Below are 22,782 nucleotides of genomic sequence, written 5' to 3' on the forward strand. Positions count from 1 at the left end.
GACAAGTTTAAACAGGAGCTTCAATCCTGTACAAACTTAAAATCTTCTCACGATTGCGTAAGTCCACCTCCAATGGATCCCTTCTCACATTGGGGTTCTGGGCAATGATATCGCCGACACTCTGGCTAAGGAGGGGGACAGAAGAAACTTTGATGAGTCCAAATTTACTCACCTTCATGGAACTGGCATCGAAAAAGAAAAAAGAAGACAATGTTTCCTGGCTCGTACCTCCAAACATCACTCGTACCAGAGCACCCGTCCAGGAGGTGCACTCAACATTCAGTGCAACCGCAAGGACCAGACGGCACTTACCAGGCTTATCAGCGGCCACCTTAAGTCCCTTTCCTTCGAGGGTAGTGTTAAAATCTTCCCAAACTGCCCCAGGTGCCACAACATGCAGGCTTCTCCCCAGCATATCCTGGACTGTCTTGGTTTGGACAAAAGGGACATACTAAATGCAGGCTTCTCCCCAGCATATCCTGGACTGTCTTGGTCTGGACAAAAGGGACATACTAAATAACCCACTTTTGGTGGCCGACTTCCTCCGGGTCATGAATTTCATGGACATTGTTTAGCCCTGCTAATTTTGGGGATAAGGAAGAAGAAGAGGACAAGTTTAGCCTATCTAAAGCTAAGTGCTATTTATACCTATTCTGAAAATGGCGCAAAATGTCAGTAAGGAGAAAAGCCACAGTTGTGTGAAAATAAAAAGCGATTGTGGTCTAAGTTTTTAATATTTAAAAATTTACACCAAAGCTGCATTATCTAAGCTCATAAAAATTTGCAAAAACAGAGGAAAATGCAGCGGTTTTGAAAATTTTCCTTTAAATGGAAGAATGTCACCCTGTTGCCTATTTTTAACAAAATTTAATAACTTCTAAAATATTTAAGTTATTTGTCCATTCTAAAAACTAGTTGATTCTTTACAGCAAAATGATACGCATGCTTTAAAATCATCGTTTTGCTTTGAGTGTAAGGCACCTAAACTGAGGCTTTTTTATTTTCCTTGGTGACAGAGCTTCGGGAAAAAAAAACATGTTAAATATTCAATACAAAAAATATTATTAATTTTTTAATTAATTAAAAAATTGAATTAAAATTAAAAAAATAATTAAAATTAATTTTAAAAAAGGTGATTTACATTGGCAATTCGTTTCCCACCCTTCATTTCGCTCTTCATTCTGGCAAATGTGTGATAGTAAGAGGCAACATATGTAATGACAGATTTCTCATCAGGTTTACTTGTGTCAACATCTACAAAATAAGAAAAAAAAGAGTATTATTCAGCAGTTTTGTATAATTTCTTCATTGGTTACCATTAATACTAAAAACATCACTATTATACCTTTTCAATAAGCTTGTGTTAAGAAAATAAAGTTATAGTTATATGTTAATCTTGTAAGTTATGTCTTTGTATCCACAAAAACATGAAAAAAGTGGTAATATTATCTACAAAATTTGCAAGAGTATTATGAACAGTTTTGTATACTTTCATCGTTTGTTAGCATTAATATTAAAAACATCAGTATTATAATACCTTTTCAATTAATCTGTATTTAGGAAATATACACCTTTCTTGTGAGTTATAAGTTAATCGCGTAAATTATGTTTTTTTGGAAATTCATATTCATACAAAAATTATCTCTCTCTTTTTAGTAAATTTGAAAAAATAAACAGTATAATAAAAATAAATAAATGGTGAATATGAATTAAGAAAGTATCCTCATTACAAATCATCCTAACAAAAATTTAGTATTGTCCCAAAATGTGATCTACCTTTGTAGTAATTTTAAGGATCAATAGGTGGCGCTACAATATAGTATGGAAATGCAGTGGTCCCCAACCATCGGTCTGTTGATCACATCGTACAGGACCACTCAAGGATCATTAAATTAATTTTAATTTTATTTACTCTGGTGTATTTTTCTCGGGTTTGTCCGACTTTCCATGGATAAGAAGTTAACATTGAGATTGATACTACAGAACTCAAATCTCTATCGCCATTTCTGACAACTTATCAGTGACAGCTACAAAACAATCTAAATATCATAATGTCTCTTAACTTCAGTAGGCCGTGGTAAAATTATTAAAAATTGACTGGTACACAGCGATAAAAATATTGAGGATCACTGTGGTAGAATAAATCGTGCAGTGGCACTTTTCCTTAAAAACTTCAATATAGCACATGCTAGGCAGTGGCACTTAACCTTTAAAAGACAACAGTTTAGAACATACCAGCTAGTGGCACTAAAAGAGCAAAACCAAAGAAAAAAAATCTATTTAAATAAATAAACATGGATTACACAGGTAGATCCCATATTCGGATAATACCACAGGTAGATCCCATTTTGGGATTATACTACATCAACTTTTTCTCGTTTTTAAACACCCACAAACACTCAAAGTAAAAGTTCTTAATTTTTTCAGACTGATTTTGCCGAATTTCCAAGAGTTTTGAAATCAAAGGCTTAAATTTTTATACTTCAGTTATTCTTACTTCAGTTATTTTTACTTCAGTTATTTTTACTTCAGTTATTTTTACTTCAGTTATTTTTACTTCAGTTATTTTTACTTCAGTTATTTTTACTTCAGTTATTATACTTCAGTTATTATACATCAGTTATTATACTTCAGTTATTTTACTTTAGTTAAAGTTTTATTTTTCAGTTATGCTTTATTCTTACACACACTTTAATGACACTTTCACGTCTCATTAAAGGTTGAAACTAAACCATTTTTTTTGTAAAAAAAAACTACTGTAAATAGCTTCTTGGAAGAAATATTGGACAGTTAGGAACCTACATTTACTACAACTAACTTGAACCAAATTTTTCTTTTTTTAAATTGCGGCAATAGCTTTTTGGAAGAAATATTGGACAGTTAGGAACCTACATTTACTACAACTAACTTGAACCAAATTTTTCTTTTTTTAAATTGCGGCAATAGCTTTTTGGAAGAAATATTGGACAGTTAGGAACCTAAATTTCAAAATAAATTATTTTTTTCCAGACTTTTGGGTATTTCACTTAAATTGCATCTCATTTCCCAGATGAATAAAATTCACTGACTTTTTCATGATTTCCCTGTTCTGTGCCACCCTGAAAATATTAAAAAGAACATTCATCTACATTTACTTTAATTAATTTGAACCCAACAAACAAATTCCCTTTCCTTCTACTTAGTTTGAATAACTTTTCGCGAAAATTAAGATTTCTTACAGAATAGCATTACTGTTTTAAAGTCAGTAAAAGAATACCTTCAGCATCCAAGAGTCGGGGAATTCCGAGCTCTTTCTGTGCAATGTCGAATGCATTGTTGAGGTTCTGGATGTGGGTGTTGCTATGAAGAGCATTAAAATTGATCAGATCCGGACGATGGGAATGGATAAGAGCGTTAAATCCAAGGCCAGTTCTCCAGGACACATGAAAGTCTTGTATATTAACACCTTGATACCTGTGTACATGAACATCATAATTTAGTTAGTTGAAATAAATGCAAAAATAATACATTACAGTGCATAGTCAATTCCAAAAAGATTTATGGTTTAAAGCCTGGTGGTGTAGTTAACTTTTATGATATGTAGCCTGGTGGCGTAGTTTATCTATTATTGTGACTAATTCCAGCCTATTGTCCCAGTGGCCCCCATCCCCCCAAGCTCTTGGGCGCATTCATCCCCCCACCCAAAAAAAATTACTAACTTCTCCCTTCCATGTTAGCTTGTTCGAAATAGTGCTACGTTGCTTCTTTTATTTATGTACTTAAAAAAAAATACTCTCGTCTAAATTCCCCACCCAAACTATTCGTTTTATTTACTGAAAAAATCCCCCCCCCCAAGCTTTAAGTGGGCGCACTGTATTGTCCCATGGCTGATGTTAAGCCTAAGGAGGTATGATTGTTGCTGTCTCTGGCCATTTAGGCAGATTTTAAACAATAAATTATCATTTATAACCAAGAGCAGTCACATTAAGATACACAACATAAAATTGCAGAACATTAAATAATGCTATTCACATATTTTCTATTCTCCTATTTAATCTGATTTAATTTCTTTTAGGTTTTGATATCAATTACTTTACAAAAAGTAAAGAAGAGCTTGACTTGCTATCTCATGTGCTTGATGATTTATATCTTTTACGGATGACACAACTTGAAAACTTTGGGTATCCCTTACTCTAATTTTACAGTTAATTAAAAATATCTATTGGTTTAATTGAAGTTATGGCTCATTTTTAAAGTCTTACCCGGCTGTTTTTCTTTGGCACCAAAGTAGCAAAGCGTCCTTAGCAGATTTCTTTTCACTACTTTCGTCATCTTCATTCTGAAATAATAAATAAAAAATTTTAATCAGATACTATCAACTGTTAACTACAGCATATTCTGTACAATTTAATTAAGAAAATTCCTTTTTAAGTATTTTTTTTATAAAAAGAAATGAAATGCAATGATTCCTTTTAATGCAGGCAAACATTTTAAAAACATTTCCTTGCTAAATAAATGTTTCACTACCTACTTAAATAAGTAGGGAATTAAAATTTCTGTTAGGATATCTCTTAACTTACAATCAGTGATTTTGCCTGCATGCTATAACGCGTCAAATACATTAAAAATCGCAGAGTGGATGCAAAAAATAAGTTATTACTCCTCCTGTGCAGTATGTAATTCAGTAGTGCGGAAAAGATTGTGCACCTCTCTTTCATTAAAAAAAGACCCAGAAATTAGGAAGTCCTGAATATCCATAGTTTCCTAAGTCTTAACAGAATCAGCATATAATATCTATAGACATTCTCCGAGATGACACCTCTTACTAATTAAATAAATCTTCTATTTTTAAAGAAAAATCATTAAATTAAAAATATGGTAAAGAAATTGGACTTATAAAAGTTTTCCGAAACTCTTCGGCAACACTTAAAATCTTTAGAAACTACAAGTCTGCAGTAACATTGATGTATTGTGAATAAAATATTCTTCAAAAATTAAAGGACCTCCTTAATAAAGAAATAATTTTTTAAATCATGGACATTTTTATTTGTAAATTAAGACTATATAGTTTTGATTCAAAAATAAAAATAGACATTCATTAATATATTTAAATCTGTATACTTACAAAATTTTGTTTGTGCAAAATAAATAGCAAAAATAAAATGCAAATGAAACATTTAAAATTCATAATAAAGCTTTTGTGTATAAAGTTAGAAAATACAATAAAAACATTAAAACCATCAATAAGTACATTAAACAAACAGATAACTTATACTTACAACATCAATTTCGATTTCTTGTATTTGAAACCTTAAAATTATTGTCCATATTAAACCTAATATTAATCTTGGATTTCCATCTACAATATCTTCAGCGCCAATACTTTCTAATCTAACCTAAGAAGAAAAAAGAAAAAGAAAAAAAATATGTAAGAAGATACAGTTTATAACAAGAAGAAGAAAAAGTTGTATAGTTTGCCAAGAACTCCCCCCGACACTAAGTCTGAGACTGCCTGTTGCTATGGAAACAAGAATAGCACGTTTCAGGGAGGGTAGCTGCTCTTCACTCTAGTGCTAACACAATAGACCGAAGAAAAATACATAGTCCCTTTATTTCGCCGACCAGATGCCAAAACCTGTCCTAAACAATGACCTCACACTCCAACGTGATATAGTTATACCTTGTTACCACAATCACAGCCACAGGTCCAGACGATTGGCTAGGGGAGTTATTTCCTTAGACAAACTATATGTGTAACAGTCAACCTAAAAACCATATGTTTTAAGAGTATAAAATAATAGATTTAACTGATTAATAATTTATAACGATAATAATAATAATAAATTGTGTAGCATTTAAAACAAAATTTATTAATGAAAAAGAAGAACATATGACGATCATAATAATGAGAAATTGAGGAATAAGCCCATCTTATTCTTAAAATGATTGAAATTCAATTTGTGTTCAATTTATAGTACATATTAAGTAGATACAACACTGTTTAGCAGATTTTCATAACATTTTTAAGCACATTGTTCTTGACACAAAAGAAGTTAATATAAAATAACATAATTTAAATAATACAGAAATTTAGCTTAAGAGAGCAGAGGGAGTGGACACACTGTGTAATAATAGTAGGAGAAAATCAAGAAAACACGGCCCTCACTTAATATTTGAAGCTAAAACTCCCTAGTCTCTTCAAGACAAAAAAAAAATTATTCTACTAAGCTGTTGAGTGCTTTAATCTTTCTGTTGCTCTTATTAACCCCAGTAAAGATAAATCAGGGTTTTTAAAAATATATCAGTTGTTGGTCACTTTAATATTAATTTGCAACCCTTAAACATGATTTTTTTAAATGTTTTTATATTATATATTTTTATAAAGCAATTTTTATAGCATGTATTTATATAATATATTTTTATAAAGCAATTTTCATAGCATGTATTTATATAATATATTTATATATAAAATACTTTTATGCAATATCTATTTACATAATATACATGGTTTACAAGTAACTTCACATAAGTTTTGATATCAACAAGTTTTTAAAAAAAACGAAATTACTTTTTTTTAACTAAAGTTCTTGCACTAAATATGAAAGGAACTATAAAACAATAAACTGCATTTTTTAAAGGTGATAAGTTTGAAACATACTGTTCTACAGTACTGTTTCCAAATATGTACTTTACAAATTTCTGGAATTTCCATTAGCTAACCACATAATAAGCAGAAACTATTGCACAACCTACAGAGAAATTCTGGCTTATCATTGTACTGCCCTAAGCTCTTCATTAAGCATTACAAAACACTTGGTAAAAGGAAAATGAACTATTATATAAAACATTTTGCAAATATCAAATAAGGATCTTATATACCAAGCACCGGGCATATTTTTTACAGATATTATATCAAAAATTAAAAGCTTTTAAATGGAAGTTAGAGTCTACTTACTTTTGTGTGAAGAAATGCCAAACTTTTATTGACATTTTCAATTTTATGCACCCGCATTTTTCCATGGTTAGGTTTTCCAAGTTTTTCACCGGATATGATTTCAAGGAGTTTCAAAAGCTTTTTACCATCGGCAAGATCAGTGAAAAGGTCTTCCACTTCCATTCTTGCCTGTAATTATCAAGATAAAGATAGTACACGAATAATGACACTTTAATTTCAATGTATATTGATCAAAAAACACTTTTACATATTTCATCAAAATCTGCAATAAGATGGTCTCTTTTTTTTTTCATTCTTGCTTGCAATTATCAAATTAGATATTAATTAAATAAGAACTCCATGCTTCAATCAAAATAACATTAATAACAAATAAATAAAATATATGTGAACGTCAAGTAACTGAAATAACTATAATAGCAAAATTTCAGCTAGATTTGAAATAAGACCAATTGCTAGCAATTATCAAAATGGGTGCCAATTAAATAGCCATCAAATTCTAAGCTTCAATTTTAAAGAAAATAAAAAAAACAAATTAATGGTCTAATTAACTGCAACCTGTATAGTTATAATCAAAGTGAGATTTTTAAACTAAAAATATAACAAAGGTTTTCTATTTTCATCTTTGCTTTCAGTTATGAAAATAGGTGCCAATTAAACAAGGAACAAATCCTTGCTTCGATTTAAAAAAAAAAGTTAAACATTAAGAACTGGGATAGATTGAGATATAATCTTAAAAAAGGCTTTTAATTAATTAAAAAATAATAATAATAATAAAAATAAAATTGTTAAAAAAAGATTATGGAGAAAAAAAATATACACTTCAACAAAATTTTGCCAATTAAGTTGCTGTAATCAATTATCAAAAATGGGTAATATATAAATAAACAACAAGTTCTAAGCCTGAACTTTAACACTAAATTGCCTAAGGAAGTCATTTTGACTGCTTTTTTAATTTCAATTAGAAAAACAATGACATATATAATGACACAATTTCTCAGAATATTGTGACTTTTTGCACAAAATATAAATTTTTTTATTGTTAATATTTACTAATAACTTGGTATATAATTGTAAATAATATAAAAAATATTAAAAATTAATTTTAAACGAATTTCTTTACGCATTCACAATCCAGTCATTTTGACTGCTTTTGGGCAAATATAGGTATATACTAATTTTCAGTCTTTCTAGTGTTAAATATAATCGAACGTTTTTAGCATCAATTAACTGCAATGTGCATGATTATTATGATCAAAATAAAAAAAGAGTTTTGAATTAAATTCACATAAAAATTAATTTTTAAAAAAATTCAATCAATGAGGAGGAGTAACCTTTTGTAGGAAAGAGTTCATCCATTTGGTAAAAGTCTTTTTCTGTATGTGAAGACGCTCCTCCTGGAGCGCCTTAATTCGACCTGTTTCGAATTTAATGGCATCTTCCCTTTGTGACATCACTCACCCCCGGCATTCACATTACCCTGAAACACAACAAATAGTGACATCAGTAAAAAGCACATATTTTAAGCTAGAAAGTCAGACAGCCGTTTCGGTACTCATCAGTGATAGAGACCATATATCGGCGACTGCTTTTCCGAGTTGCCGCCAATATGAACATTGATCTCGATAACCGCGTTACAAAGCGAAATATATCAAGGGTAGAGCCGCGATGGCTCAGGGGATAGAGCGTTCGCCTTCCAATGAGGCAAACCGGGTTCGAATCCCAGTCGATACGAATTCCGCAACCGGCTTGCACTGACCACAGTGCTGACGTGAAATATCCTCAGTGTTAAACGGATCATGGGTTAGAGTCCCCTTGCCGTCAGCCTAACCGAGGGAAGTTCTCGTGGTCTTCCTCTCCATGTAACGCAAATGCGGGTTAGCTCCAACAAAAAATCCTCCACAAAACCAAATTTCTCCCAATACTCGATTCAGGAGTTCTCTTGTCTTCTGGATTGGGTTCAAAATGGCAAGGCTACGGAGTTGAATATTAGTAGTCGTAAACCCATAAAATTGGGTCGGCTGTTAAATGAAGGTTATAAAATAAAATATATCAAGGCTAGATTTCCGTATCGTGATCTGTGGCAGAATAATCACCAACTTTTGGTAACTTCCGGACAGCAGTCCACGAAAAACTAAAAAAAAAAAACATCCTAGACAGAAAGGGACCAACTAGAAATGTATAACTCGTAGTCATCCCCGGGCAAAACACCTGCATGCTATTTGGCACCTTGGCGATTGTAGTTAAGGCGACAGGTTACGATATGGAAATATACCCTATATCAAAATTAAACAATACAGGTATGATGTAGTAGGTATTTTATTTACGCCGCACTAGAGTTGCACAATGGGCTATTGGCGACGACCTGGGAAACATCCCTGAGGATGATCCGAAGAGTTGCCATCGCAATTTTGATCTTCTGCAGAGGGGATGACTACTCTGCTTTGGTAGCTCCACGTTCTGCGCGAAGTCGAGCACTTTACGGTTTAACGAGGACGGATTAAACAATATACAACACAAGACAACTGGCCATTGGTTAGTAGCAAAATCTTTTTATTTTGCCTTACAGATTCTTATAAACGGCAACTACTTATTATCGCTTTTCAATTTAGTTTTGTTTTCGACACGCCACTCAGTGCAGTAAGATCTCGCTAGTTATTTAATGCTCCTAAAATTTTAATATTTTGATATTAATTTAGAAAAAAAAAAATTAATCTGCGTTCTAATCATTCATTAATATAATTGTTGATTACTTTTCTGTTCTTATTTCTTGAACGTCTTTCGTTTAACAAATTTATAAATATAATTGAAACAGTAATAACTTAAGAATCCATTTAGAACATTTTCTTTCTTGTTATTTTAAAATTCTTTGAATCAAGGTCAAAACCAATACTTTAATTAAAATTGAGATAAGATTAAATAACCTCGTCTCTCAGGCTCACAATAAAAAACACTGGAATGTTATCCGGTTTCGATAGATCAAATCGAAGTTCAGATCTACTTAAATCCGGTTCCGAACAAATCAAATAAAAATATTCTGGAAATCGTTGAAAAACAGGAATTTTAAGTTAGTAATAGAACAATAGTATTTAATAAAAAATTAATAAATATTTTCCATCGTCTATTAAGGGGAAAACATTCTTTAAAGATAAGTTCTTTTCTTTAATGAAAAATTAGAACTCTCGCGATGGCAACAGCTCTGTATTCAGAAATACTAAGTTGTGAAAGTTGCTCGTATTTTCAATAGAACTATGTTACACATAACCTTTTTTTTATTTTACGGTTAATGATCGAAGAAGTGGAGAAACTTTATCTCTAAATAATTAGAAAGCGTTTTGCAACGATAAACAGCAACAATTCTATTCCATAGTTGTTCTTTTTTTGTTCATCATTCCGTTGCAAAATAAAGTCTTTTAAAGTCGAATATAATAAGATGAACCCCCTTTTTTTCATAGTGTGAGCACCGATGCGTTAAAACAGGATTTTCACTATTCAGCTTTCACAACTTTATGGATATCGACCAGCGACTTTTGTAATAATCTGATAACTTTTTTAATTTGACATCGACTGACATATTAATTCTTGTCACTATTTCCTACAGCTGGGGTGGCCAACCTTTTGTATATCATACGATAAATACAACCCATAACTCGTGAAAGAGTAGGGGTTGAAAATTAATAATTAAGAGAATTAAGTCACCTTAAATTAATAATTAAGCAAATTAATAATTAAGCATGGGACAAAACGATATCGAAATTTTTAAAATTACTAGTGAAGAAGGTGGGATGAAAAAATAGCAGAACCAGTAAGATGGAGCTTTACTTAGAAGTGTTTCTAACAATCTTTTATCAAATTCGCTCTTTTTTTATCAGCAATTAAAATGTTTTGATGTTTTAATGGCAGCTTTCTGTCTTTGATAGTGTTTTTGCTTTTTCCTCACTTAAATTTTGAATATCCGATCTCTGACGATTATATTTTTTTGTCGTCATTTTTTATCTTGAACTCAAAACAGATTCTAAAAATATACTTGATAAGCGGTCAATACGGAACACTCTATATGCAAAAATAAATGGCTAATATTTAGTGTCTATTGTTTATGCATTGCGTAAACCCGTCTCTAATGTCAATAAAAGTGCGCGAATCAGAGAAAACCTAATATGCCTATCAGAAAACCTAATATGTTTACCGAATATTCGAATAGCTAGAATGTGGGTTTTACTGGTTTATTTTTAATAGGTTTCCAAAAATATTGTATATAAAAGAGAGAACACCCTGTATGTTTGGAAAACTAAATAGATTAAAAGTTTTTTCTCGTTTTATGTCAGATTTTTAATCTATCATAGAGACGAATGCGTAAACGATAACATAAAAGTTCTCTTTGATTTTCCCAGAATCATAACACTGCAAATAATCGACCATCTTATAAAAACCCACATACATCATGTAACGCAGTGTTTCCCAAAGTGTGGTACGCGTACCCCCAGGGGTACAGGAACAGTTTAGCGGGGGTACGCGTTCTGTTGTGAAATATCTTTCAAACAAAAATTTTTATTCAAAAACAAAGCTAGCCATGAAAATTTAATATTAAGTATTTTTCTATTGGCTATTTTTTGCAGAGTTAACAGTTAATACTTAGTGGTGTAAACAGTTGTGATTTTTCCTTTTTTTATTAGTGGTACACAGCGTTACGAAAAATTCGGAAAGGGTACAGTAAAGTCATAAGTTTGAGAAACACTGATGTAACGTAATGGGAAAGATCACATATTAAAAATTATATATTTAATATGATTCACCTAAACAAAAACAGTTGACCAATATAGATAGCGTTTGATAAACGCACTTCATTTAATGATGTGATATATGCGTCATCTTAACATATGACGGAATAATTTGCCTCGAAAGCAAGCATGTGATGGAGCCGAACATCCATCATCAGATCAATTTTGTTTACATGATCATTTCCAGTCCAAAGAACAAGTGGCAAATGGTATCAATCATTGCTAGCATAAATTTAATATCAGTTATTTAATTGTAAACAGTAGCAGTTTTGATTAAGTATAACATAATGCAGTTTTAAATATCCATAGTCTTTTCATAAAATTTCTAAACGCAATAAGATTTGCATAAAATATAAAAGCAGACGATACTAATCAAAAAATCAGACGATACTAATAAAAAAAATTAGACAATAATAAAAATTTAAAAAATCAGGCGATAATATACAGAAAATAAAGAGATCAAGCGTAACCAGGACTCAAGACTTATTTTTTCTTTTTCTTCTTTCCCAGAGGTGACTGAATTTTTAAAAAGAGTAAATTCAAGGTCAAATGCTTCAAGACAATTTATTATTATTATCCGCGCAAAGCAATAAGTAAAATGAAAAACCAATAAATAAATAACTAGAAAAGATTAATTAAATATCAGTACTTTTTTCAATAAGCTATAAATAGCTTTTTCAGATTGAAAGTTGCTTACGATGAATTTATTATCTATTGCGAGTTTGGCACACTAATATATAAGGTTTTCTAATTTTTAGGAAGGGGGGCAGACCTACGATCAACCCCTGGCTACACACAGACACAATTTACAACAGTTACGTTCAAAAGCATAGCTAAGTGCAATTATGTTGAAATTGATAAATTTGCTGATGTTTTGATGATGATTGTTTCAGAAAGCAAAAGCAAAACTGCAAATTTTAATGCAATAATAATAAAAAAATAAATAAAACACCGGACTCGAAAACATTAATGGTATCTCGGGTTCAAGAAAACTCTGCTTTAAAGTCAAGGTGGCTCGGAGAATAGATCGTTTGTCTCCCAATGCGATGACCCAGATTCGAATCCCAGCATTGACTGGTTGATACAAGTTCTGCTCCCGACTTGCACCGATCACAGTGCTGATGTAAAATATCTTCAGTGGTAGACGGATCATGGGTTAGAATCCTCTTGCAGTCAGGCTAACTTTGGGAGGTTTTCGTGTTTCTCTTCTCCATGTAAAGCCAAATGGGGATTAGTTCCATCAAAAAGTCCACCACGAAAGCTAGATAATCCCAATGTTTGTGCCAGGAGTTTTCGTGTTTTTTTGGATTCGGTTCCGAGATTACAAGACCACACAAAATAACACCAAAATCACATGAACAGTAAAAAAAAATGGTCTGTCTGTTTAATGCCGGTATTAAAATAAAATAAAAACATCCTAGAGGAAACTGAGAGGCTAAAGTATCATTGAAATAACTAAATAACAATCTTTCCAATAAATCACATAAATTAAACTAGAATATATTCGAGTGTCTTAACTTGAAAGTCACATTGTTCCACGTAAGATTGCAGAACAAAATGAAAAACGAAAAATAAAAACAAAGTTGTTAGTTATGATTAATCGAAACCGTCACTCAAGGAGAAAAAGATACGAAGTAACAAATTCTACCAGAGAGACGTACCAGTCTGATACCGAAACCATAAGACGACTATAAAAATTCCATAGGACAATTGATAAACAATATGCAAACCAAGAATGAACCTCACAGAAAGAATAAGCGGAAACTGTTTATTTTTTCAAGGTGAATGGGAAACAATGCAAATTTCTTTCTCTCAATTGCTCGTCCAACGGATGCAGGACACAGTTACTTGTCACACACAACAACAAACCAGTTCCACTTCAACGTCCATCCATTCTTCTTTTATAAATAAACATTCCAGTTCCTCATTCTTTGGTTTTTTTTTTTTTTTTTAATTTCCTCAGTGAAAATTTAAATAATTTCAATGTATTGTATTTTTATTGAAAAGGATGCATTGAAAATTGATCCACAGCAGATCATAGCGAATAAGCGCAACAAATTTTTACTTATTTCTTAAACGGAGAAACTGCGAGAAAATATGAGTATATATTGTTCATTGGCCTTCAAATTTGAATTTAGATTGAACATCCTTTTGAACACAGTATTTCTTTTTTTCTTTTTTTTTTTTTTTAAATTCCACACCCAAAATTATTTAATATGTCTACGATATAATGTCTAGGGAGGGAAAAATAAGCCGAATAATTCTTTTTTTTTTTTTATGTGGGAGTATTTTGAATGCTTCGATGATTCCCAAAACATGGGTAATTTTAATATTTTCTTTCTCTTTTTTTTTTAATTTTCATTGCCTAACTAACATACTTCAAATTAGTAATTTTTAATTTAAGAAATGCTGCTTCAACAAATTTAGCTTTTCAGGGTAGTTGTTATATTCTATCATGCTGTTTTATAACATTAATTACATACACTTTCTGGCATTTATGTATGAATAAGCATTATGTATAAGCATTATGTATAAGCATTATGTAACTTTTCTAAAATTGCAACGTTTTTTTGTTTTTGTTTTTTTCTTTTTTTGAGTCATCCTATATTATATAGTTATAGGATGAAATATTAAATTAGTAATTTATTATTTGAGAAACGTTGTTTCAACAACTTTAGCATTTCAGTGTTTTTTTATATTCTTTCATGCTGTTTTATGCTAATATTAATCAAATATTATTTAAGCACTGATATACGAACGCCTTTTCTCAAAGCGTAATGTTTTTATTTCGAGTCATCATAAAGTTAAAAAAATCTATAAATATTACAGTAAAGATTATTTATTATATTATAGGTAAAGATAAAAAAATATAGATATATTAAGGGTGGAAAGGCCAAATCTATTTCTGAAATATTATTATTATCTGAAACTACGTGTTAATTTTGTTTATAGTTACGTTTTTGAATACTAACTCAATGAGATACCCGCAAATGACGTAGTGTGGGTACCTCGATCCTGATTGGTTGTTAAAACGTGGCTTTGTTTACATTAGCAACTGGTTTTTGCATTTTATTTCGAGTTAACTTACCCCGTCACGTATCAATTCTCTTAAGTCATACATTCTATAATCCTTCAGAAAGATTCTTTCGCAATGAATTCAAATCGTTCACCACATATTTCTTACTTAACACAAAGACAACCAAGAAGCCATGTATAACATAAACAAACTAATTATGCATCGAAGTTGTTTGGTACACAGAACAAAAATATATCACGTGTTACAATAAAATAAATTAACAAATAATAAATCTGATAAAGAACTATATTTCAACAAATTCAATGCCCGATACGATACGGCACTGTATTTAATTATATTCACGTTAATTAACATTCTAACTCACGTGGAAAAACTTAGCTCAACTTTGATAAGCCATTTTGATTGTTGACAGAGACGTGTGTGGGTATGTTTGATCTTCTCGAAGTGTAAGTACCCAATTAAACTAAATAACTTAAAATCAACAGTGATTGGATACCTGCAAATGACGTCATCGTTGGTAAATCGTTGCATTTGTCGATTCAAAAGCCAATCAGGTTCGACCATAATCTGATTCAAATCACATGGTTAAGCATAATCACTTCACTTCTTTTCGAGTTGCAAGTTCCCGATTAAAATAAAAAGGAATAGGTTATACACTAAAAAGCAAATCTAATAGAGAAAAGGTACTTATTCGCCAAGAGAGAAAACGTAAAAACTTGCTAAACTACTTTTGGTGATAGGTACTAATAGTACAACAGTAATGGGTGCCCTTTAAATCCATTTTACATATACTAATATTGGTATTTAATAAAGATAATGTGGTTAACAGCTATTTTTACGACCCCCAAAAAGAAATACTGAAGAAAATTGCTAAGATAGTGGCAAATTTTGACTGCCATGAGTTGCATTTAGTCAATAGCATCATGTTAAATGATACTGAATATACTTCATCGTTATTTTGATGTGTTGAGCTTCTAAAAACGTGTTTTGTTTAATCTAATAACGTAAAGTAACCAGGAAGTTTATCAAATAATAATAAATAAAAATTAGAATAATCTAGTCGGTATATGCCTTTTTAATTTCTGCAAGATTTCTAAGTGTTTATTAATAACGATTTATTGATTATTCACTTTTCGTCACTCCGTACGATGAACGGGTATTAAGTCAGTATTACAATATAACGAGGATGACTAACTAGATACACAAATCTGCATAGTTGCCAACTTGGATAGGAAAAAACCCAGTAAATTTTACAAAATAATATCAATTTCATAATGACTGTAGCATAATATACTAATAATTTAAAAAGGGAAGTTTAGGGATTTTTATTGTCCTTTTAAGGATTTTATAAATGCTCTGCAATATTTTTCGTTTATGATCGACTTGAATTTTTTCCTGATAACTCATGATTTTTAATAGTAATCAGGGTCTGTTAAGAAGAAATTTGGGTCCGTTAACAACATATCTTTCCACAAGAACGGACCCTTCACAAAATAATTTATCCTTTAATCGGACCCTTCACAAATTTGTTTATCTTCATTATTGTTTTGTTAATCGAATAAACCCTTAATCCCTCCCCCCGGGAGGGGGGAAGAAAGACGGTTCGAGACAAACTAAGTTTCCCTAAGTTTAAATTCCAAATGTAGTTTTCTAAGAAAATATTTCTACTCTTTTACAAACATCGTGTGCGCATTCTTATTAATATTAAATCATTATTTTTTTTTGTAAATAAATGATTGATCAATTTATATTTATTCATAAAATTAATTAATAGAATATTATGTAAACAAAAATTAATTTTTGGCAATTTTTTAAATAAAATATTATACATTTAAGAATTGTTTAAGTTTACTTAATGCGTAACACATTAAAAGTAATACATTACTAAGTTGTGTTATTTAAAATATGTCTTATTAAAAATGTGAGTGATTTTGTTTCTATTATTCGTCCGAAATGAATATTCTGTGTTGAGCAGTATAGGCTAAATACCAAATATTTGTATGTTGCATCGCTAATTTAGTAGCATTAATTGTTGAGCAGAATCTTGTATCTATTTACAATTTAAAAACTTCTAGAAAAGGTTTTTAGCAATTTTTGCAATAACAGGACCCTATTTGCACAAATTCACGAAAGCAGGACCCTGGTTGAAAGAATGTGACTTAACGCTTATTTTATATTCACTAATTATGAATAGTTTTTTCTTTCACAATTTTACAAAAACTGGACCTTTCACAAAATGTCTGGACAGATCCCTGGATTTACTATTGATAGTCAAAATGTTTTAAATAAAAAAAAAACTGAACATTTTAGAACAAAAAAAAAAAAAAAACAGCTTTAAACTGATTACTAAAAATGAGGCATGCTTCATTATGTATCAGCAATACATTTTTCATTATTCAATCATGCAATAAATTCTAATTTAAATAGAGATTTTTTTAAGGAATCTTTCTCAATTTAGGAAATTTTTTAAAATGTGCAAAAACCAGGAGAATTTTTATCAAACTGGTAGACCAGGAGAAACTGGCAAAATCCAGTAGAGTTGGCAGCTATGAACATGATATACTGATCGACGCGGAAAGAGCAAAAATTACAGCCTACAGCCACATTAGGACTTGTCATCAAGACAGTATAGCAGAAGGTACAAATAGAATAGCTGTCGCACCTACATTATATTTTATAAGGTAACAGAAGAAACGGTAGGTGCTGTAGACACCGTATGAGACAGCACAATTTAAGAAGAACAATGGTCCTTTTGGATTCGAACAATAAGAATATGAATAAAGGGAACAATAAAGACGTGCTGACACATTTTTAGATCACAACTGCTGTTTCATTCTCAAAGCGCTTTTTCTCAAAGTGACAGTTGAAGAATTAATATAGATCAGTTTATCGCTTTCGAATTACTTCTCCTTCGAAAAAGTTTCTGTAACAGTGTTTTTCGAATTCTTTCGCCAAGGAAAATAATACATTTAAAAAAAAAAGCCTCAGTTTAAGTGTTTTGCACTTGAGGCAAAACTTTAATTTTAAACTATATGCACTATCTTACCGTAAAACACTAATCAGGCTTTAGAATAGACAAATAGTAAGTTTTAAAATTTATAACTACTTTTTTAAAAAATCGCCAACTTAGCGAGATTTTTCTACCGGGATGAAAATTATCAAAATCAATGAAGTATTCTCAATTTCTTTTGTAAGTCCAGATAATGCAGCGTTGAGAACTTTTCAAATATTAAAAAATTAGATCATAAACAATTTTTAATAACCCATAACTGAGGGGTTTTTTTTTCATCATTCAGCTGACTAATGAAAATAGCATATTATTTGGAGAGAAAAAATTATTTCATGTGACAACAGAACTTTAGTAAACCACACTTAACATTGTTTTTCGAAACATTGTCCAGGAACCCCCCCCCCTTACTTCAGCCTTGGGGGATCGTGAATACACCGTAGACCACATGGCGATATTTTAGCTCCATAATAATAAATAATGCTGTGTTTTGAAGGCACCGTCGTAATATGAAATGCCTTTTGCGAATAATATGCTATTTTTATAACTGCTGTGAGTTTGCAACTGTTACTCATGGCTGTTATCCTATCTAGAGCCAGCGCTGTCTACGCTTATTTTGAAAATGGCGCAAAACGTCAATATGGAGAGAAGCCACAGTTTTGTGAAAATTAAAATCATTTGTGATCTAATTTATTAATATTTAAAAACTTTCTCCAATACTGCATTACCTTGGTTCATAAAAATTTGCAAAAACTGAGAATATTGCAGAAATGTTTGATAATTTTCATCTAGATGGGGAAAATGCCGCCAAATTGGCGATTTTTAAAAATGTTTCTGTTCTACAGCGCAGATAATTCTTCGTGGCAAGATTATATACAGAGCTTAAAATCATCGCATTCCTTCAAGTGTAAGGCACTTAAACTATGGCTTTTTTATCTTCCTTGGCGACAGAGATTCGAAAAATAGCGTTAAACAAAATTATTATGAAAAAAAAGAAGCTCGTATTGGACATTATAGAATGAGATATTAAACAGACATTTCTCTGTCTTTTTACATCCATCATTATAATAACCCTAAAAGTCTTAACACTTCAAATTATCAACCATTACAGAATCCGAAGTAAATGTTTATGATAATGATTTGCCAACGAGTTCAAAACCAAAACAATTTTAGCGGGCGTCTAATTGGACATTAACTTATATAACTGGCATGGAACTTAACAACATTTTGAAATGTCACATTTTCAAAGGAATGTTACGCCTTACGACGGTGTGTTCAACAAATGTCTAGAATGAGTGAGTGTTCGTTGAACTCGACGTCACACAGCAGCTGTTCAAAAGTATTTCCTAACGAGCCCATTCCCAGCAGTTGACACAGCAGGCGATCAACTAACTAAACTCTCTCTTTTTCGGATTTCCTTAATACAAAAACGAATATACTTCATTAATCTGGCATTACATGTAAAATAATAAGACTTTTTTTTTAGAAAGTATGTAAAAAGGTAGTAAAAACTAATAATAAACGTTATAAGATGATTTTTCCTTCAAAAAAAATACTCCTAGTCAACGCTCAAGTCATTATAAAAATTTTATTTTTCTTAAAAGAAAAGTTTTTGAAAATTAAAAGTATTTATTACACATCAATAAAACTACACTAAAAAGATAATGTAATATTATGCATGTAATTATTATTACGCATTTGTTGTTAACATGGTGTTTCGAAGCTCTTCGCCAAGGAAAATACAAAAGCTACAGTTTAAGTGCCTTACACTTGAAGCAAAACTATAATTTTATACAGTGTATGCCTGCAATTTTGCTGTAAAGAACTATCTGGGATACAGGACGAAAAAATAACTAAAATATTTTAAAAGTTATTAAACTTTTTTATAAAAATCGCCGATTTGGCGACATTTTTCAACCTAGATGAAAATTTTAAAAATCAATGGCCAATTCCCGCTTTTTGACAAAATATTACGAGCCAAGATAATGCAGCATGGGAATAAATTTTTAAATATTAAAAAATTGTACCACAAAAGCTTTCATTTTCTCAAAATTGTGTCATTTTTTCATATTTCGCCATTTTCAGAATAAACATAGACGGCGCTGGTTATATATACGTTAAACTTGACCTAACAGTCATAAATAACTGTTGCAAATTCAGATCAGTTATAAAAATACAATATTATTTTCAAAAAACATCAGTTCATGCAACTACAAAGCCTTATGCCTATGAAATTAATTCAATTCAAAGTTGGCTAATTTACTACTAGATGTCGCCACCTTAGAACACCACGTGACTGCGCCTTAAACATCACGATTTCGTATTCGTATGCTATAGAACTCATTAACTTGTATCAAATAAACGCCTTAAAATAAAAACAAAATATAACATGTTATGAGGTAATATCTTCTTAAAGATGTTCAATTCTAGAGAGTTAGAAAAGTAAATGGCCTAAGATAAATTGTACTATAACAAACTATGATGACAACCCATTTAGGATTAGTAACAACACAATCTATGATGACTACCCACTTAGGATTAGTAACAACACAAACTATGTCTAACATCTTGCATAAGTTTTAGTTAAAATATTCTGTTACGAAGTTTTAACCATAGCAAAAATATTCACCTTAGCGTCGCTGAAATATAATAACTCATGCCTGCGTTGAGATATGAGGATTAAAAACTGCACCGTTTATAGTAAGCGAGACTTAGCACTTGAACGCAGCATCTAGCGTGCTTACGTACGTATGTTCCGCGCAGCGCAGTAACTACAATCTCGATTCTCTACCGAGCTTGCGATGAACATATGTATGAAAACGTGAGGGAAGGCTCGTGACAGGGCTGAATCTTTCTACACTCTTTGTAAATAAAATGGACGTCTGAAGGTTACTAGATTTCCCAGCTCTCCACACTTTTCCTACCTCCGTTACTACAGTTTCGGCAAATCTTGCTTTTCTTCATGCCAGTATATTCCAACTTCTTACTTAACATACTGCCGTGGAGAAAGGGCAAGATATGCCGAAATCATGACACACCTATTTTATTTACAAAGAATATAAACGAGGGATTTAGCATTTTTACATTCTTCATGTACATATGTTCTACGCAAATCAGTTACTATAGAACAATTTCAATTTTCTACCGAGCTTGCGCAAAACATATCCAGCTAAAAATACATTACAGAATTGAAGTTATTTAACAGTCAACTGAGATTTTCTGCAGCACAATCTAACTGTAAAAATACGCCTGTTGTTTTGCAGCTAATGTGAAGTAATTCTTCAGTACAAAAAAGTTTTATTGGCTACTGTCAACAAAAATATTCTAGTTTATGAGAAGTCACTGTTAAATAAGAGATTTATAAAAATATTTGAACTTATAAACCGTGGTTATACTGCAGTAAATTTGAAATATTTATACAGCTATGTTTCAGAAGTAGTATATTTTCGGAGGAATCAGCAGAAAAAAAACTACAGCTTTTTTTAATAGTTGTAAAAGTGAGTTAATCTTCAGGCAATAAACAGATTTTGGTTTCTTCAAACTCACTTTTTTCATTGATAGTACGACTTGATAAACATTTTTGTTTGTTTTTTTCCCTTTCCTAGATATTAATTTTTGATTATTAATTTCTTGGATTTTGATAAGAATTCTAAACATTTATATAAAGGATATTCATAACATGCATTGCCTATATTCATACAAAATAAGATAAGATATTTATTTGACATAATTATAATTATTTTACAATTTTGGAGCATCGAAAATTTTTAAGTAATATTTTTACACAATTTAATAACTTTAAAATCTACTTAAAATTAAGTATTTAAATATTTTTATAACTAAAAATATTTATAACTAAAGTTTTATAACTAAATTGATATTAATTCATTTATTATTAATTTATTTACTTATATATGACTTGAAAAATTATTTTTATTTAAAGTTATGATTAAGATATAATAATAAAATATAAATTGATAGAATAAGTAAGTTTTTTTTACTTGATTTCAAGCTAAACTAAAGCTTTTTAAAAACAAAAATTAAAGACACCATTTTGTCTGATCAAAGTAAATTAAATTTATTAGTTTGGATTTCAAACAACATCCTATCAAAAACAGTTTAGAGATGTACAATGATCTCTTCTTCATAAATTTGTCTTAATGAAATTTAGATCATTTAAAACAAAATACCTTTTTTATTCTTTAAAAATAAACCTTTTTTAATTAAACAAATATAACTTCTTTTCAAAACAACAGGATTTATAGTATTTTAATTGAACATAAATGAGCATAAGTTTAATGGGCTACTCAGTTCATTGAAGCTGGGTACATACTGTAGGCGATAGGGCTAATTTATAAATCTCATGAGTGGCTGAACACAATCACAGTGTTGAACACTGATTTTAATCACAGTGTTGACACCATAATATTTCCTCCATTCCTTCAACACATGAGGAGTTTCCAGTGTCTTGCACTCCCCAAGTGATAATCCTAGAATGAATATTAGAACTGGTCTGTCTCATTCACGCATAAATGGCAGCGCACCACAGAGCTGCTTAACACAAAAGTCTACCATTCCCCATCTAGCAAAATAGATGGCACCATCAGATAAACTAATTCAAACACATTCCATGGTTCATTTGACAAAACTCAACCACAACATAATCACAGTGTCCAACGAAAAGCCTAACCTAACTCCAATGTCAATCAGGGGTGATTGTGAGCCCAAGTCAAAATTCCGGAAAATTTCTTGAGTTCAAAAAGAAAAAAAAGGTTTAAATTGAAAAATTAGAAAAAAATTTAAACAAGTTTTTTTTCCTTTTTCTCAACATTTCTTAGTTTACTTAAAATATATCAAAAATTTTACACATACCTGTGACGACCTGGAGAAGTAATTAAAATTTACAAATATGTCTTTCTTTCTTGATTTAATGATTATAACAACTATTTACTGATAAAAAATGAATATTAATCATGAATATAAGCTTATAAAGTATCTCTCTGGCTCTCCCTTACAAACAAATAAAAGA

At 30.8% G+C, this 22,782-nt stretch overlaps 1 protein-coding gene across 2 annotated transcripts in view; it reads right to left on the reverse strand.

The window, feature by feature from the left end:
* The window catches only part of kst (spectrin beta chain, non-erythrocytic 5 kst), a 194,958-nt gene that overhangs the window by 96,302 nt on the left and 75,874 nt on the right, over window positions 1–22,782 (reverse strand). For both annotated transcript variants that reach the window (XM_087161839.1, XM_071181673.2), the window contains exons 3-8: window positions 8,266–8,411; window positions 6,935–7,102; window positions 5,259–5,375; window positions 4,242–4,318; window positions 3,257–3,453; window positions 1,142–1,254 (exon numbers count right to left, since the gene is read on the reverse strand). In XM_087161839.1, the coding sequence (XP_087017965.1) occupies window positions 1,142–1,254; window positions 3,257–3,453; window positions 4,242–4,318; window positions 5,259–5,375; window positions 6,935–7,102; window positions 8,266–8,385 (792 nt within the window). In that variant the 5' untranslated portion in view covers window positions 8,386–8,411. The remainder of the gene's footprint in view (window positions 1–1,141; window positions 1,255–3,256; window positions 3,454–4,241; window positions 4,319–5,258; window positions 5,376–6,934; window positions 7,103–8,265; window positions 8,412–22,782) is intronic.

This window comes from Parasteatoda tepidariorum, chromosome 4 (assembly GCF_982258835.1).
Source record: "Parasteatoda tepidariorum strain Cologne lab strain chromosome 4, Ptep-v5.0, whole genome shotgun sequence".
Classification (NCBI taxonomy): Eukaryota; Metazoa; Arthropoda; class Arachnida; order Araneae; family Theridiidae; genus Parasteatoda; species Parasteatoda tepidariorum.